Genomic DNA, 18,078 nt, shown 5'->3' with positions numbered 1-18,078 from the left:
CAATATGTCAGATTTGAAATGTGTATCCTGCCAGAGCTGGTGTTAGACTGCAAACGTGAGCTATGATTTAACAGAGAGAGGAAAAGTCTCTTGTTTGTTTATTTTGTTTACACCACAGTGCCAATGTGGGTAGAAGAGGGCAAAGAGGTGAAGAGGCTATAAAATAAACTCATCAGGATGTTTGAAAAAAAATAAAAACAGCCAATTGGGCAGGAAAATTGAATTGAAAAATCGATTCAATAAGCTGAATCGAATCAAAATTTTTTTTCCTGAATCGGGCAGCACTAATGTTTAGTGCTAAAATGCAAAATCCAGCTGCACTGTATAGTATCCCTAAGAAGAGCAAGAGCAAGGTGCTTAGGGATTCTGTGTTTGTTTACAAAAGATGATCTTGTGTTTCTTTAATTTATTTAAGGTAAATGCAAAAAACGAGGAGATGGTTTGAAACTCGAAAATGAACCTCAAGAGGTAAGTTTGATTTTAATATAGTATATATATATTTTTTTTGTTAAATGCTTTCTCTCTCTTTAAATATTGTATCCTTTTAACAAAATTGAAGGGTTTGCTTTATTTTAACACCTTTGACATCTCATCCTATTTTATGGTCTTTTCTCCTGTTTTAATGTTTGCCCTCATATACTGCTGCTTTTGAGCTGTCTGTCCTACATCCTGTTATCCAGTATTAATGGTTTTAAGAATTCCTTGAAGCCAGAATGATATTCTTGATTGTTACATTAAATAACTTGGGATTGAAATATTTTTCATTGTCAGGCGGAATCTGAGATGGCTTTGGATGCTGAGTTCTTGGATGTCTACAAAAACTGCAACGGAGTAGTGATGATGTTTGATATCACTAAGCAGTGGTAAGAGAGGATTTTGCACTACTATGTCTGGAATAAATCTGCTTTTTTCATACTTTTGTTTTATTTATTTTTTGCCCTCTAGTAATAATACGTATAGTTACACCGGAATTTGGTTACCAGTACCAAGCAATGGCAGGTGTTTAAGGTAATCCTAAAGGATATAATTCACCTTTTGCAAATCCCTAAAAAGAGTTTATATAATCATCATCTACTTACACAATTAATAGCAAAATGAATATGAGCAATTTCTCTGCACAATGGCAACAGTAATGTACACACTTTGGTAAAGGATGAGCACAGATCATTATTACAGAGTAATTTTCCCAAGTAAGTTCAAAATGTGCTCTCATTGCAGGCAATCTATCATTTTCAGATGTGGAATCATTTCCTCCTTTGTACCTAACAAACTATAATTAAACTAACCAGTTGTTTTGATGTCCAACTTTTCTTGGGTATTGCAAATGTGTCATCTTCTGCCTGGATGTCACTGATCATATTTTTGTGAATCAGCCTGTCATATATGGATTTAAAGACTTCCTTTTGTCTTTTTTGTACTCTTTAATAACTTGTTATGCAGAGGCAGACCAAGTTGTGGTTTCAGATTTAGTGCCAAAACCGACCTAAAATCTGGATTCAGGTTTTGATTGAACTTGCATATGCATGTTCATTGGAAACCTGAAACTATAGCCCCCTCCTCTCCCCCCCCCCCCTGTTGGCCTTCTACCTTGTAAAGGCCCCGGTGATCTAGTAGTGTCTTCAGGGCAGGGGAATCCTGAGTTGCTCCTGCCCACATCAGCTCTTCTGCAAAAATGGTGGCTGTAAGTTCCTGCGAGATTGCCATGGGAAGTTACTATCGTCATTTTGGAAACGGGAATGGCTTGAAGAGTAACAAGCTGCTACTTATAGACCATTCCCAGTTCCAAAATGGAGGCTAAGGGAAGTCACAACTGCCATTATTACAACACAGCTAATGGGAACTGGAGCAACTTGGGATGCTTCTGCCCTGAGGACACCACTAAACCACCAGGGCCTTTACAAGGTATGCCTGGGGAGGGTACTGGTAGTAGTGGTAGGGATGTTATCTGTTGGGTGAATGGGGAAGGCTGACTTGCAGTGGTGATGTTGTGGAGGCAGGGCCTGTTCGCAACTTAGTTTCAGCCAGAATTTTGGCCACAGATTCGGTTTCAGTCAGCCTCCACCGTTATGCCAGTTGCGCATAGAGGAAAAGAAGGCAAGAAGACTTATAACCTTCGTTCCAACAGGACTGTGTTCTAACGGACCACTGCTATTTTACACATAGAGCCTTTTTCTAGAGACTGATTACACTGATGCCTATTTATTGAAATAAATTACAAAGTTGTACAGCCATCTTTCTTGCCTTTACTTTGTTTTTCACATATTCCAAGGCAAGAATCATCTTCCTTTTCTCAAGGCCAGATATACTAAACACTTTTCCAGTACAGACAAAATGGGAAAATTCCTTTAATATAACTAACACATTGTGTCATGTCTTGTATGAAGGTCTGCTATAAATAGAACCAACCAAGAAGTTGACCCTGTAGATCCACAGATGAAATTCCAAATCCAAAACAAACGACTGTGGAGACTGATGTTACTGATGTAGACTTTATTGGAATAAAGTAGTCAATAAAACATCCACAACTTGATATATAGAATGCTACACGGACCGTGTTTTGACATAAAAGTCTTCCTCAGGGGTTCTCAGGGGTCCTATGGGTATAAATGGATAATGATTAACTATAAGAGATGCAAAGATTGTTAGAAATAGGTGATGTGAGTGATCAGAATAGAAAAAGAAAGAAAAAACACTATTGTGTTTAAGGTTGTTGCATTCCGTGAAAGTGCCAATAAGAGGTCCGAAGACCACAGTAAAAATATAGGCTGGAGCTTGCATTGTGCTCTGTGTACCGGAAAAAAAACAAAGTACCTAATCTGGTATATGATGGGAACTTTCTTTATCACTCCATTGTTTTTGATGAAATCAGACCATATATCATATTAGGCACCTTGTTAATTTATTTTTGGTACACAATGCACAATGTAGGCCTTTTAGCCTGCATTTAACTATGGTCTTCAGACCTCCTATTGGCACTTTTTATGGAATGCAATATTCTTAAACATATCATATACCAGATTAGGTTTGTTTCCGATACTATTTTACAAATCAAACTGCTACATCCACAACTGTTGTTTCTTCCTTTTGTGTGTGGCTTAGGACGTTTAACTACATATTGAAAGAGCTCCCAAAAGTGCCAACCCACGTACCAGTATGTGTTCTAGGGAATCACAGAGACATGGGAGAGCACCGTGTCATCCTGCCTGATGATGTGCGAGAGTGCATTCAGAACCTGAACAGGTGAGCTAAAGATGAAACAGGGCTTTCTGGTGTTTAAAATGAGCCCTTCTTCTAGTTCCATAGAAAACACCGATCTTTACTTAGTGCATATGGATACTTGTAAAGCAATGGAGCTCTGATCCCAAGCTAAGGGCTAGCAAGGCTGGATTGAAATGACAGTAGATGAGCACTGCACACGCCTTTCAGCGCTATAGAAATGATAAATAATAGTAGTATGAGAGAGTCATTGAATATTGTCTTCATGGTTTGGGAATGGAACTAATTTTATGTAGTCAAATTTATATTTTAATTTTATTCAAATTGATATACTATATTCTTCACTTCATAAGATGCACCTGACCATAAGACGCACCCTAGATTTAGAGGAGGAAACCAAGAAAAAAACCCCCATTCTGAACAAAATTCTCCCTGCCAGGCTCTACGGCCAACCGCACACTCATTGCCAGGCTCTGCACCCTGTCCCCCCTCCCTGCCAGGCTCTGCACCCTGTCTCCCCTCTGGTGGTCTAGTGGTAGGCTGGGACAGGGCACAGATGTCGAGGCAGATGACTTTTTAAAAAATATAAACTAACCAAAGTGGTGTATATAATCAAATCATATGATAGAAAAAATCCTTCTCCCACTTATCTAGAGAAGTGCATTCACTATGTGACTTAATTTTATACGGGAAAAGGCCTCAAGAGATGCCAAAGCGGCTGGCGTTTCACGGAGATGAACTGTTGACAGAACAGCACAGTGAAAAATCTGGAATGCTAATGAATCCGGCCCTGAAGCAGCGGATTAGAGTACATCTCCGTGAAACGCCGGCCACATTGGCTTCTCTTGAGAGGCATTTTTGAGACCAAACACTGTGTTAAGCTAAGTAACATTCCAGTCACTTTTTCAGTTTAAATGGAGTTGTGCATGAAATGAGTGAGGAATTATAAAGCAAATTAAAAGTAGAATGGGATAATAAAAGAAAGAAAAAAACCGATAAAAAGTATTTTTAATAACTTAATAATAAGTTAACATAAGGTTAAAACATTTTATGGTACAATAAGATATAAACATATAAAGTTAAAGGGTTTTTTGTGGCCGATGACTGGAGCAAGGAGCATAGCAACTATGCCGATCAACCCAGTCTATGACTGTGCGTAGGCTCCATTTCTGAGGCCTTTTCCCGTATAAAATTAAGTCACATAGTGAATGCACTTCTCTAGATAAGTGGGAGAAGGATTTTTTCTATCATATGATGTTTTTTTTTTAAAATATGCAATATCACTTCAGTAACAACTATAGAAAAATAGACAAATATAGGGCAAAATATAGACTGCAGATATAAATTCTACAAACTGCCACATTTTTCTTTCTTTCTTTCTTTCTTTCTTTCTTTCTTTCTTTCTTTCTTTCTTTCTTTCTTTCTTTCTTTCTTTCTTTCTTTCTTTCTTTCTTTCTTTCTTCCTTTCTTTCTTTCTTCCTTTCTTCCTTTCTTCCTTCCTTCCCTCACTGCCTTCCTTCCCCTCACTGCCTTCCTTCCCCTCACTGCCTTCCTTCCTTCCCCTCACTGCCTTCCTTCCCCTCACTGCCTTCCTTCCCCTCACTGCCTTCCTTCCTGCCTTCCTTCCTTCCTTCCCCTCTCTGCCTTCCTTCCTTCCCCTCACTGCCTTCCTTCCTTCCCCTCACTGCCTTTGTCCTCTTCCCCCCACCCCAACTCAGGCCAAACAATTGTCCATTCCACCCTCCCTATGTTCCCCTCACTGCTTTCCAGCCTGTCCTCTTCTGCCCCCCCCCCAAGCCTGCCCGCCCACTGGTTTAAATTGTCACCGGCTGCTGCCGCTGTGAGAACACGTCCATGAAGCAGCAGGGGGGTCCCTGGCTAAAGCAGTGGGTCGAACTCTTAAGCGTGGCATCGAGAGCAAGGGATGAGTGGGACCCAATGGTGCTTCACCCCCCTACAGCAGCTTTTCACCCCCAACGAACGAAACCAATTGCTGGGAAGGGCCAGGCGTGTGCAGCGATTGCACACTGCCTGCCCAGAAGCCTTATCCCCGACATCAATTCTGATGTCGGAGAGAAGGTCCAGCGTCAGAATTGACATCGGGGGTAAGGCTTCTGGGCTGGCAGCGTGCAATTGCTGCACCTGCCTGGTCCTTCCCTTCCTCTACTTGCAGCGTGTTATCAGTAGCTGCAGCGGGCGAGGGGTGGGTGCCGATCTAAATAAGGTAATGGGCTGGGGAGGGGTTGGGTATTCGCTCCATAGGATGCACCCTTTTTTTCAACCCACTTTTGGGTGGGGAAAAAAGTGTGTCTTATGGAGTGAAGAATACGATACCACATGCTGAGCTAGGCAGTTCAATGGTTTACAAAGTATAGCTTCCATAAGCAGTTACAAATACTTTAAAAAGTAGAAACATCTTTAACACATCAAATTGTGAGCCGCTTTGGTAACACCTCTACAGAAGCTCATGTATTGTAACACCTTTTACAGAAGTTCATACAAACTGCTTTGAATTGACTCCTCAGTCATTAGTAGTGGTATAGAAGCTTACAATAAATAATAAATAAATAAAATATATATTAACATATTGTGAGTTACAACCAGCTCAACTAAATGCTTGAGTACAAAGATGTAGCCCAGAAATCACTAGCCTTCTAAAAATAGAGTATGTGTTTGTTTTCATTACTCTTTTGCTCAGGCGTCCAGGTTCTTCTTATATACGTTATGCCGAATCTTCTATGAAGAACAGCTTTGGCCTAAAGTACTTGCACAAATTCTTCAATATCCCATTCTTGCAACTTCAGGTAAGGGTACTTGATTTTACTCTGTGGGAAAAATGATCTATTATCAATTTTGCACTGAATTTCCTTTGTGTTTCTTTGCTATAGCTTAAAACAGTGGTTCTCAACCTTTTTTCAGTCAGAACACACCTGAGAGATGATGCTCGCATATGTGACCCTCATGGACATTTGGTCTGACACAGTATAACAGCTTTTTATTAGTTAAGGGTTTTGTGGTTTCTGAGCTTATGTTTACATTTATTTATCTCCCTCCCCCATCTCATGTTATCTGATTAGTAGCAATATAAATCTCTCCATTACCAAGATTATTAAGTACAGTTCAACAAATCCCTGTCCCCCTATCCCCTATCTCCTATGATGCAACAGCTTTGTATCCCCTACCCCAGTGGTCCAACAGTTCCCCTCTTTCTTTCTCTTATGTCCCCTCTCCCCTCCATCCCTATAGTCTAGCTGCTACATGTCCCTGTTCTCCATCTCCTATAGACCAGCAGCAGCTCCATGTTATTTCCCACATCCCTATCCAGCAGCTTCATGACCCTTCTCCTATAGACCAAAAGCAGCTCCATGTTACCTCCCCATCCCTATAGTACAGCAGCTTCATGGCCCCTCTCCCTTACAGTTCTGCAGCTTCTTGTCCCCTCATAGTTCAGCAGCTCTGTGTCACCTTATCCCCCTCCCCTATCACCCCTACAGTCTAATAACTCCGTGTCCCATATCCCTAATGATATAGCAGTTCTGTATCCCTTCTTCCCCTCCTCCAAATTGTCCATAAGAACATAAGCAATGCCTCCACTGGGTCAGACCCGAGGTCCATCATGCCCAGCAGTCCGCTCACGCAGCGGCCCAACAGGTCCAGGACCTGTGCAGTAGCTCCCTATCTATACCCCTCTATCCCTTTTTCCAGCAGGAATTTGTCCAATCCTTTCTTGAAATCCAGAACCGTACTCTGTCCTATTACGTCCTCTGGAAGTGCATTCCAGGTGTCCACCACACGTTGGGTAAAGAAAAATTTCCTAGCATTTGTTTTGAATCTGTCCCCTTCCAATTTTTTTGAATGCCCTCTTGTTCTTATATGTTTTGAAAGTTTGAAGAATCTGTCCCTCTCTACTTTCTCTATGCCCTTCATGATCTTGTAGGTCTCTATCATATCTCCTCTGAGTCTCCGCTTTTCCAGGGAGAAGAGCCCCAGTCTCCAATCTTTCAGTGTATGAGAGGTTTTCCATGCCCTTAATCATTCGTGTCGCTCTCCTCTGGACCCTCTCGAGTGTTGCCATATCCTTCTTAAGGTACGGTGACCAATACTGAACACAGTACTCCAGGTGCGGGCGCACCATTGCCCGATACAACGGCAGGATGACTTCTTTTGTTCTGGCCATAATACCCTTCTTAATAATACCCAACATTCTGTTTGCCTTCTTCGCGGCTGCTGCACATTGTGCCATTGACTTCATTGTTGTATCCACCAGTACACCCAAATCTCTTTCAAGGTTACTTCCCTCTAATACTAATCCCCCCATTTGGTAGCTGAACATCGGGTTCTTTCTCCCTATATGCATGACCTTACATTTCCCTACATTGAAGTTCATCTGCCATTTATTCGCCCACTCCTCCAGTTTGTTTAGGTCCCTTTGTAGGTCCTCACACTCTATCGTAGTTCTAACCCTTCTACAGAGTTTAGTGTCATCCGCAAATTTTATAACTTCACATTTCGTCCCCGTTTCCAGGTCATTAATAAATACATTAAACAGCAGCGGTCCCAGTACAGACCCTTGTGGAACTCCGCTCGTGTCCAACATATTCCCTCTCTCCTTATGATCCAGTGTCCTTTCTCATTCCCCGTAGTTCAGCAGCTCTGTATCCCTCCCTTCCCCACCATAGTCCAGCAACTCCCCTCTCCCATTCCCTTATGATCCAACAACTCTTTCTCCTCTCCCTCCATATGGTCTAACAGCCCTGTGTTCCCTCTATCCTCTTTCCCATGATCGAGCAACTCCATGTTCCCTCTACCCTCTTTCTCATGGTCCAGCAGCTCCCCCCCCCCCCCCAAGAAGTACAGCCTCAGTCCTGAGGTCAGTGGTTGGGAAGGGAGAGTATAGGCATCAGGAGACAGCCTGATGGAGAAAGTGTAGTTACATTAACCTTGACACCATGCTCCTTCCTGGACTTTGCAAGCAGCAAACTGCAATTAAGAGGATTTTCATTGAAGTGGAAGCCTGCAAGTGCAGTTTGCTACCTTTCACAGTCCAGTAAGGAGCACGGTGACAGGGTTAGTGTATCTGTGTCTCTTTTACTGGACTGTTTCCTGCTGCATGAGCTCTCCCCTCCCAACTGCCGATGTTTTCTGCTGGCCAGTGTCATGACACACTGGTTGAAAATCGCAGGTTTAGAATGATTAGATATGCTTACTTGGTTAATTTGAAATACTTTGTCAAAACATTTTTGGTGTTGATTTGGCTACAGATGTGGGAACAAAAGAATCAAAAAATAGGATAAAAAATCGCCTTCCTGTGCTAGAAATTTTTAAAAAATCATCAGATTAAAGACTATTGCATAATCAAATGAATTTCAACAATTCATGTTTGAGAGCATGAAGGGGACCATAAGAAGTTAATAAAATAAAAAGAATGGATTACAGATAGTTGTTAATTTCAACTGTTCAACTTTACAACCGGACCCGACTGCAGCAACCACTCTCTCTCTCTTTCGGGAACCAGGGTAGTCCATATCATACCATTTTACTGCCTCCCCCTGGACCTACCTTAGATTCTGGCACTGCAGCAGGGTGAGTTAGGACAGGAGTGAACCTCTTACGCTCCTGCCCATGCAGTCTTGCTGAAGAAATTGGCTGCTGTTAGTTCCCATGGCAGTCTTGTGAGGTTACTGTGGGAACTCATGGTAGCCATTTTTCAACTTAAAACCAAATTTGGTTATGACCAGGTGGTCGTAAGTCAGCGACTACCTGTATTTAAAATTGTCATAAATCTAAAGTTATTAATGTGATTTTATTATTCAGTTTTGCATGGGTTAATAAATTGAAGGACAATTAAGTAAGATCAAAAGTATTAAGTGGGAATTCATGGGAAAACATGCAATAGGATAATGAGTGAAATGAACTAAACCAGCAAGAATCCTCAGATGGAAAATTAACAGGTTTATGGTTTATTGATATTAATAGCCACCTTTCATTGAGCAACATCAAAATGAATGATCTGTTTGCAATGGGTTATTATATCAGAGAGCATTTTATACTTGAGATTATTGTGGACAGGGTGAGACTTGGATATCACCAAACTAGATGGCGGGTTGAGGAGAGAGCTCTGACTTCCTATAGCTCTATACCCCCTTCTGTGTGAAGCTTAGAGCCAAAAAAAATAGAAGAATCACACCCAAAAAGTATTTGGAGATATGGGCAGTGTCTAGATACCGGCGAAAAAAAAGATTTGAGGAAAGCCGCGTATAGGACAGAGGGCAGGAGAAAAGCAGCCTTTGGCGTGGGCCTGGAACCTCCCGTAGGATGGTGCGTGAGGCAGGAGAGAGTGTGTCAGAGGAGGACTCAGATCAAATTGCTTCACCTTGGACCAGGCGTAGAGACCTGGCAGTTTTGGCCATAAAGGAGGATATTCAACAGTGGGCCTTGGAGATAAAGAGTGAAGTGGCTGGGGTAAAGGGGAAAATTAAGGACGCAGTGAAAGAAATAAGGCAAAAGATCTGGCGGACTTGCTGGGCCAAGTAGAAGGAATGGAGAGTTGGCGAACAAGAAATCATGATGAAAGCAGTGAGTGATCAGGTAGGAGATACCCAAAAGGAATTGCAGGAATGTATGACCCATATAGAGGATCTAGAGAACAGATCCCGGCGGCAAAATGTGTGGATATGAGGGGTCCCTGACACTGATGAGTATAAGGACCTGTACGAGTGGTGCAAGAAATATATACTTTTCTCTTAGCCCCTGGTAATGGAGAAGTAACCTCTCCATCCATTTTGAAAGTTGATAGGGCGCGTAGAACACTGGGCCTTCAATTGAGCAAATGGTCCCTTGATATAATTGCATGCTTGCATAACTTTGTTGATGAGGATCGCCTGATACGTAAGGCCAGCAAAATGGGTGTTATAAAATGGCAGACCCATATTATTGAGATATTTCAGGACTTATCAGCTATTACGCTACAGAAGAGGAGGGAATTCCGCCCAATTCTTACAGTATTGAAGCAGAAGAATTTGCGTTATAGATGGTTGTTTCCATTTGGACTTTTGATAACAATTAATGATATTCATAAGAGAGTTACAACTGTGCTAGAGGCTGAGGAACATTTGTGCAAAGAGGGCCTGATGGAAGCAACTGGAGTGGCCTTAGGAAAATCGGTGGCACAAAAATTGGAGAAATACCATTGGCAGGAGACAACCTCGAGAACTAGGAGAAAGTATCAAGTGGAACAGAGAACGGAGTTGGTGCAGGGGTCTACGGATGTTTTGGCCCCTACATGAAAGAGAGACTGCAGAACAGTGACTATATTATAAATAAGCTAGCTCTAGCTTGCTAAAATAATAATTGGTTTTTGATTTAGGTGAAATGTACGGATGTATGTGTGTGGGTAGGAGGGAGAATGTTTATGGGATGTGTGAAAGTGTTGTGAGGAAGGAGGGGGCAGTTTGATGTTGCACTTCGAGGTCTGATGAAAGTTACACAAAGTCCTGGAGGAGGGGAGGAAGTTGGGGGGAGTGGAGAGAGGAGTGGATGGATGGGAAAATGGGTGGGGAGGGGAGGGATAGGGGAGCTATGGAGAACCTGGAAAGAAAAATTTCAGATTTGGAAGGGTGAGGGAAGTAGAGTGGAAGTAAAATTGGTGAAATGAGAAGGCTGAAAAAAAACTTAGATAAATTCAAAGGTGGACTAAAGTGTTTCCTTTTCAAAGACACCTTTTGAGTAATAACCTCTTCCTTTTTCTACACTCCACTTCCAGCCTCTTTTTTCAAAGATGACCTTCTCTTTATCAAAGATGACCTCCTCCCTCCCCCTCCTCGTGTTTCTTCCCTTTTTATGTCCAATTTTCCTGTAAATATTGTATTTCACCAAAACTTACCTATTGTTTTTACTTTAAATCCTTAATTTGTCAAGGGGGTGTCACGTGACTGCTTACAAGATGGTTGCTTAGTGTTTTCTCTCCTCTCCAGCACACGCAATAAATTTCTTTTTCAGCCCCTTACCGAGATAATTCAGGTCAGTGCTATACTTTGCTGTTACCAGTAATGGTTTCTAAGTCGCCCAAAACTGCAGAATCTCCTCAAATTGCCACTACGCCGTCACATAACGCATCGAAGAGATCCAAGCACGAGCCCCCGTCTCCAGACAAGGCCAGCTCTTCTAAAGATCATGAAGACCATCTCGGCAGATTTATAAATACTGAGAGGCCTCATGCAAGAAAACCTGGTAGCTACCACCAACATCAAATCAGAAATAAATAATATTATGCTACAGCTGAAGCAGCATAGTGCGCGCATTGATCTCACTGAAGAAAGGCTGTCAGCACATGACACCCAGTTTCTAGATGTTCAGCGGGGCCTAAACAAAATGTCTATTTTGCAGCGCGATATCGAAGACCTATCGAACAGAATGCGCCGCAATAATGTGCGCATAATCGGGCTCTGTGAGGGGGTTGAGGGGGAAAGATATTATCTCATACCTGCACACTTTTATACTGGAGTTTCTGAAAATAAAATTCAGCCCCCCCCCCTTGGAAATTGAGTGTGCGCACAGAGTACCCTTTGGCCCTCCATCCCCGTCAAGACCGCGAAGACAATCGTTCTAAAAGTCCTGAGGTACCCACAAGCATTACAAATTCTACAATCTGCCAAATCCCCAATCCTTATTACTTTTGGATGGTAAGAGGGTACTATTTGTTCCTGACCTCTCTAAATCCTCTGCACAAAAAAGAAAAGCTTTCCTCTCCATGCGCCCTCAATTAAAAAGCATCGGCGCACAATATGGCTTGTTCTACCCAGCCAGAATGCGGATTACATATCGCAATATCACGAAGAACTTTGATGAATCAGTTGATTTGCAGAAATACCTAGAGGACAACGCCAATGAAATGACCTGAAACACCAGATTCTGTGCTCTTGCATTCCATTTCTTTTTCAGGGGCTCGAGTCTCTTGCTCGTTCCAATGGGCTGGAGGGGGTTTTGCTGAGCACATCTTGTCAGCATGCGACCCCATGTTTGGTTCATTGTTTTTTGCTCAGTGTTCTTTCATATCAGCATGAATACCTCATTTTTTAAACTTTTTATTCCTTTTTCTTTTCAAGTTTGTACCCATAAACTATGGAGCTCTATCTACTCTTTTGCATATCTTTTCCTGCACAACTGTGACTGACGCTGCTGTCTCTTCTGCTGTGGATACAGTAAAAAATCATGGCTTTGCTGACTTACTTCTTGCCTATTTCCTTTAAATGATTAATATAAACATTGTCTCCCTTAATGTTAAAGGCATTTAACCCCATCAAAAGGAAGAAAATACTACATTACTTCAAACATCTTAGAGCAGATATCTGCCTCATACAAGAATCTCATCTCAATGTGGAGGAGGCGCAGAAACTAGCTGGCGGATGGGTCCAACACTGTTTTGCTGCCCCGGCACTTGGAAAAAAGAATGGTGTCATCACGTTGATAGTAAAATCACTCAACTTCCAACTCTCCTCACACAAATTTGACCCTAACGGCCGATGGTCGTTTCTTGAGGGATCCATTGAAGGGAGACCACTGAATATCTTCAATATCTATGCTCCATATGCAGATGACCCATCCTTCTTCCAATTTTTTCACACTATCTGCAAATCCCCCCTATCTTCAAATACCATTATTGCAGGAGATCTCAACTTTCCACTGGATCCGTTTCTGGATAGATCCTCCACCTGTAAACCAGCAAAACTTAGAATATGTGCTTCTTTGACCAAATTAATGAATACCTATGGATGGTCAGATATTTGGAGGATTCTGAACCCTACCGTGAAAGACTTTACTTTTTTCTCCGCACCCCATCAAACATTCTCCAGAATTGATTACAAACTGGGTTCCAAAGACATCATGCCCTCCATCACCTCTGTTAAAATCCATGACATTACCATCTCAGACCATGCGGCCATATCTTGTTCCATGCATTGGTCCGTCGTAACTACTCCTAAAACCTGGAGATTGAATACTATTCTTCTTCATGATGTTGAGTTTATTTCACATATCAACACTGAATCTAAGGCTTTCTTCTCCGCTAATCTAAACTCTGTCTCCAGCTACGCCACCCTTTGGGAGTCGTATAAATCATGGCTTAGAGGCAAATCAATCAGTTATTCGGCCTTTCGCCTCAAACAGAAGAAGCAAACTCTCCTACAACTGGAATCCGACATCCATACGCTGGAAACCCAACTGTATCACCATTATGACTCTTCTTCATATAAAAATCTACAACGTCTTAAATTTCAATATAATGAAATTTTCAGCAATCTGGCTTCCGTTTCACCGCTCTGCCACATATTATGCTTCCTCCAATACATCTGGTCATCAGCTGGCTATGTACCTTAAAGGGAAGCGGACAAAACATCGTGTGACTCATTAAATTGACTTCAGGGAAAATTAATACCTCCACCAAAGATATCTTGGAAGAATTTCGTACCTTCTACGAGTCCCTCTACACGTCTGAATCATCAGCCTCAACTCAACATATTATGGACTTTCTCCACTCCATAGACCTACCTTCTATATCTAAACACCAAACTCAGGTTTTGCAACAACCCATCTGAAATTTCTAAAGCCGTTTTGTCCATGGCACCAGCAAAAGCACCTGGACCTGACGGCCTACCATCAGAATTCTACAAATCATTCTCATCCTTCCTATCACGACACCTCCTGAACTACTATCAAGATCTCATTGTATCTCCCAATAACTTACACCGATTTCATGAAGCTAACATTATTGTTCTCACAAAACCGAATAGAGGCATTCAATTAGTTAAAAATTATTCCCCAATCTCCCTACTGAACTTGGATTATAAAATTTTTGCTAAGCTTCTGGTTTTCAGGCTAGATCATATTATGCCTTCTCTTATCCACAGAGATCAAGTGGGCTTTTTGAAAGGGAGATATGGTGCTGATAATACCAGATTATTATGTCATGTTCTCCACTCTGCCCTGTCTAATGATAATCCTCTACTGGTTGCCTCCCTAGATGCTGAAAAGGCTTTTGACAGGGTAGAGTGGAGATATCTATTCTGTGTACTGTCTCGCTTTGGTCTTCCGGAAACTTTTACTCACATGATCTCCCTTCTTTACAATAACCCTATTGCTAGCATAATAGTTAACGATGAGTTCTCTGCCCCATTTACCCTTCATAGAGGTACTAGGCAGGGTTGCCCAATGTCCCCACTGTTATTTAATCTAGCTTTAGAACAGCGGTCTCAAACACGCGGCCCACGGGCCAAATGCGACTCTCCAGGTCTATTTTGCGGCCCGCGGTCTGGACGCGATCAAGACAGCATTTCTCTTCCCCCTTCCCTTCTTTTTGGAGCAGCAGCGTGTCTGGCCGGCTCAGTCCATCATTCCGTTCAAAGACGCAGGTTGGCGGCTCCTCGCGCTATCCACTCCTGCATCGGAAGCCTCTCTGACGTCACAACATCAGAGAGGCTTCAGATGCAGGCAGGGATCTTGCGAGGAGCCGCCACCTGCGACTTTGAATGGAAAGATCAACTGAGCCGGCCAGGCACGCTGCTGTTTCACAAGGAAGGGAACGGAAGGGGAAAGAGAAATGCTTCTGCTGCAAAGGAAAGGGGGATCCTAGGGAAATGCTGCTGCTGCTGCTGTACAGGGAAAGGGATAGGGAGGGAAAGAGGAAGAGAAATGCCTCTCCTGCACAGGAAAGGGGGAAGGGAAATGCTGCTTCTGTTGCTGCTGCACCCAATTGGGAAAGAGAGGGAAGGAAGGAGAAGGGGGAGGAGAGGAACAAGAGAAGCCAGGTTCATGGGAGGGAGGGAAGGAAAGGACATATCAGACCATGGAGGGGGAGGGAGAGATGCCAGGGCATGGGGGAAGGGAAGGAGACAGATGCCAGACCAGGGGAAAGGAAGGAAGGAGGGATGGAGAGAAAGGAAGGAAAGAGATGCCAGACCATGGAAATAGGACGGAAGAAGAGAGAGATAGGAAGGGAAGGTAAGACATGGAAATGTAGATTTTGAGAAGAAAGCAGAATTGAACATTAAGTTAATGCCAAAGATGGATGCAAGGTAGAACGTGAAGACGGAGAGAAAAACAGTCAAAGGACAAGAAGGCCCTGGAAACATAATTGAAAGTGCAGAAAAATAAAGTCACCAGACAACAAAGTTAGGGAAAATGATTTTATTTTCAATATAGTGATTGAAATGTGTCAGTTTTGAGAAAGAAAAGATATTAAACTTTAAATGTGAGGGCTGCAGAAAAAATAGAGTACTTGGAGGGCCGTAGAAAAAATAGTTAATGTCTTATTAAAGAAATGACAATTTTGCATAAGGTAAAACTTTATAGTTTATATATCTTTCCTTGTAATTGTTAAAGGAAAGTTTTATAAGCTATAAAGAGTTTTACCTCATGCAAAATTGTCATTTCTTTAATAAGACATTAACTATTTTTTCTGCGACCCTCCAAGTACCTACAAATCCAAAATGTGGCCCCACAAAGGGTTTGAGTTTGAGACCACTGCTTTAGAACCTCTGTTATTAGCCATCAGGCAATCTCCTAATATCAAGGGCATAACGATGGCTACAATGGAATTTGTTATACCTCTCTGAACCTGAATCTTCCCTAATGTCCCTAGTGCAGTTAATATCCTCTTTCTCCAACCTATCTGGCTATAAAGTCAACTGGGACAAAACCAAAATCATACCTCTAAATGCAGCCTGTTCCCCATTCACCATTACTTCTTATCCTTTTACCTGGGTTAAATTGGGCATTAAATATCCCTTTGACAGAGACCTTAAATTGACATCTCAATTGATTATGTCTAAGCTACTCTCCCAGATTAAAGATTTACTTGCTTCCTGGACCCCTCTGCATCTATCATGGTGGGGTAGACTTGACACTATAAAAATGATTGTGGCTCCCAAAATTACATACACATTAAATATGTTTCCCATTTTATTTCCACCCACTTTTATAAACATTTGGAAAAGTTGTTGCTCACCTTCCTTTGGAATGATAAACCACATAGAATTTCATTGCAAAAACTAAAGGCCCCAAAACTCATGGGTGGAGTTAATTTTCCTGACCTTATTCATTATCACAAAGCATTCATTTTACGTCAGGGTACAGAATGACTTTTGTCCAATGACTCCCTTGATATACCCAACTGGTTACTCTTCGAGAAAGCTTATTGCTATCTTATTCCTCTCATCCGACTAATAGGTACCTCTCACACTCGTCGATTCCCTCATAATCCTCTTATCCACACCACAAACAAGATCCTTCATGAACTGGACAAAATCCTGGATCATTCTTGGCTGAAGTCCAACTTATGCCCCTTATGGTGTAACAGTCAGTTTATGATTGACAAGAAACCAATATTGTGGCCTCAATGGTATAAGAAACAATTATTGGATGTCGCCTCCCTCTGTCACACTGATGGGCTCCTGGCTTTCCTTCCATGATATGATGGTCAAATAAGTTTTAAGTTTCAAGTTTTATTAGGATTTTATATACCGCCTATCAAGGTTATCTAAGCGGTTTTACAATCAGGTACTCAAGCATTTTCCCTCTCTGTCCCGGTGGGCTCACAATCTAGCTAATGTACTCACTCACCGATTCACAATTTTACCAATGGTTACAATTAAGATCCTCCATCAAAAAGTCAGGTTTTAACCCTGCTTCCTCAAATTTTGAACCCACTCTCCTTACTTTGTCTAAACAATATTTAGCATTAGGACATACCGCCTCTAAATTTTATAAACTCCTCAAATCTACCCTCCCCTTTAAAACAATCCTGGGAAGCTGATCTTAATTCCTCTATTTCAGACACTGCTTGGTCTCATATTTTACGATCTACTTTTCATACCTCTAGATCAGCCTCAGTTATGCATAGCATGTTCTTCCTTCTTCATAGGGCTCAATGGACCCCTCTCAAATCCCATAGGATTAATCCATCTTTCCCAAAATCCTGTTGGACCTGCTCCTCTGAGACCGGAACTTTACAACACCTGTTTTCTTGCTCCTCCATACATAAATTATTGGGATTCCGTTTGGGATACTATTTGTATGATTTTTCATATTAATGTCTCCTTGAATTATCAGATGTTATTGCTGAAATCCTCTGCATTTGAGAATGAACTATCTTCAGATGATGCTTTTCTTATGGATATTTTGTTAACTTTAGCTCTGAAGACTCTTCTTGGCTCTTGGAAAAATTTAACTAAAGCATCACACTCTCAATGGTGGCAATTAGTGTGTATGACTTATAGATTTGAAGCATACTTAGCCAAATCTTGCAACCGCTCTCTCCAATTCCAAAATACTTGGAACTCTCTTAAGATGTACCTATGAAGCTCCATATCTTAAATTTGTTTTCTTTTATTTATTTATTTTCTCCTTTCTAGCCAACTCTTATTTCTACTGTATTATACTGATCTCTATTATATTTCTATTATGTTATATTTGGATATATGTTATCCCTTCCACTTTGTTTCCATATATCTTTGGATTCATGCTGCTTTATATCTAGCCGACTTGGCACACCTTTCATGAGTTATACTCTTCTTGTCTTATCCTTAATTGTTCATATGCTATTTCTCATGTTGCCATATGTATTGGTTATATACCTTATACTATATGAGTATACCTTTCGATTTCTAGTTCCTATGTTTGTATATTTGCTATAATTGAAAAATTTTCAATAAAAATACATTGACTTTAAAATCCTTAATTTGTCTTGTCGATATGTCCTTATAAGTCTCCCCCTTGGATTCTGGAATGTCAGTGCAATAGAATGGCTGGCTGATTGAAGAGCTCCTCATACTCAGCAGTTATTTTTGAATATATTATTAGTTTATTTTA

General features: G+C 41.5%; 1 protein-coding gene across 6 annotated transcripts in view; it reads left to right on the top strand.

Annotated features, from left to right (window-relative positions):
* Positions 1-18,078, top strand: part of RABL6 (RAB, member RAS oncogene family like 6) — a 257,386-nt gene that overhangs the window by 46,821 nt on the left and 192,487 nt on the right. For all 6 annotated transcript variants that reach the window (XM_033960967.1, XM_033960964.1, XM_033960962.1 and 3 more), the window contains 4 exons: positions 416-468; positions 772-863; positions 3,100-3,240; positions 5,915-6,020. In XM_033960967.1, the coding sequence (XP_033816858.1) occupies positions 784-863; positions 3,100-3,240; positions 5,915-6,020 (327 nt within the window). In that variant the 5' untranslated portion in view covers positions 416-468; positions 772-783. The remainder of the gene's footprint in view (positions 1-415; positions 469-771; positions 864-3,099; positions 3,241-5,914; positions 6,021-18,078) is intronic.

The sequence above is a fragment of the Geotrypetes seraphini genome, chromosome 10 (assembly GCF_902459505.1).
Source record: "Geotrypetes seraphini chromosome 10, aGeoSer1.1, whole genome shotgun sequence".
NCBI classification, from domain to species: Eukaryota; Metazoa; Chordata; class Amphibia; order Gymnophiona; family Dermophiidae; genus Geotrypetes; species Geotrypetes seraphini.
The sequence above is the reverse complement of the archived record's forward strand: the minus strand, read 5'-3'. Positions and strand labels throughout refer to the sequence as shown.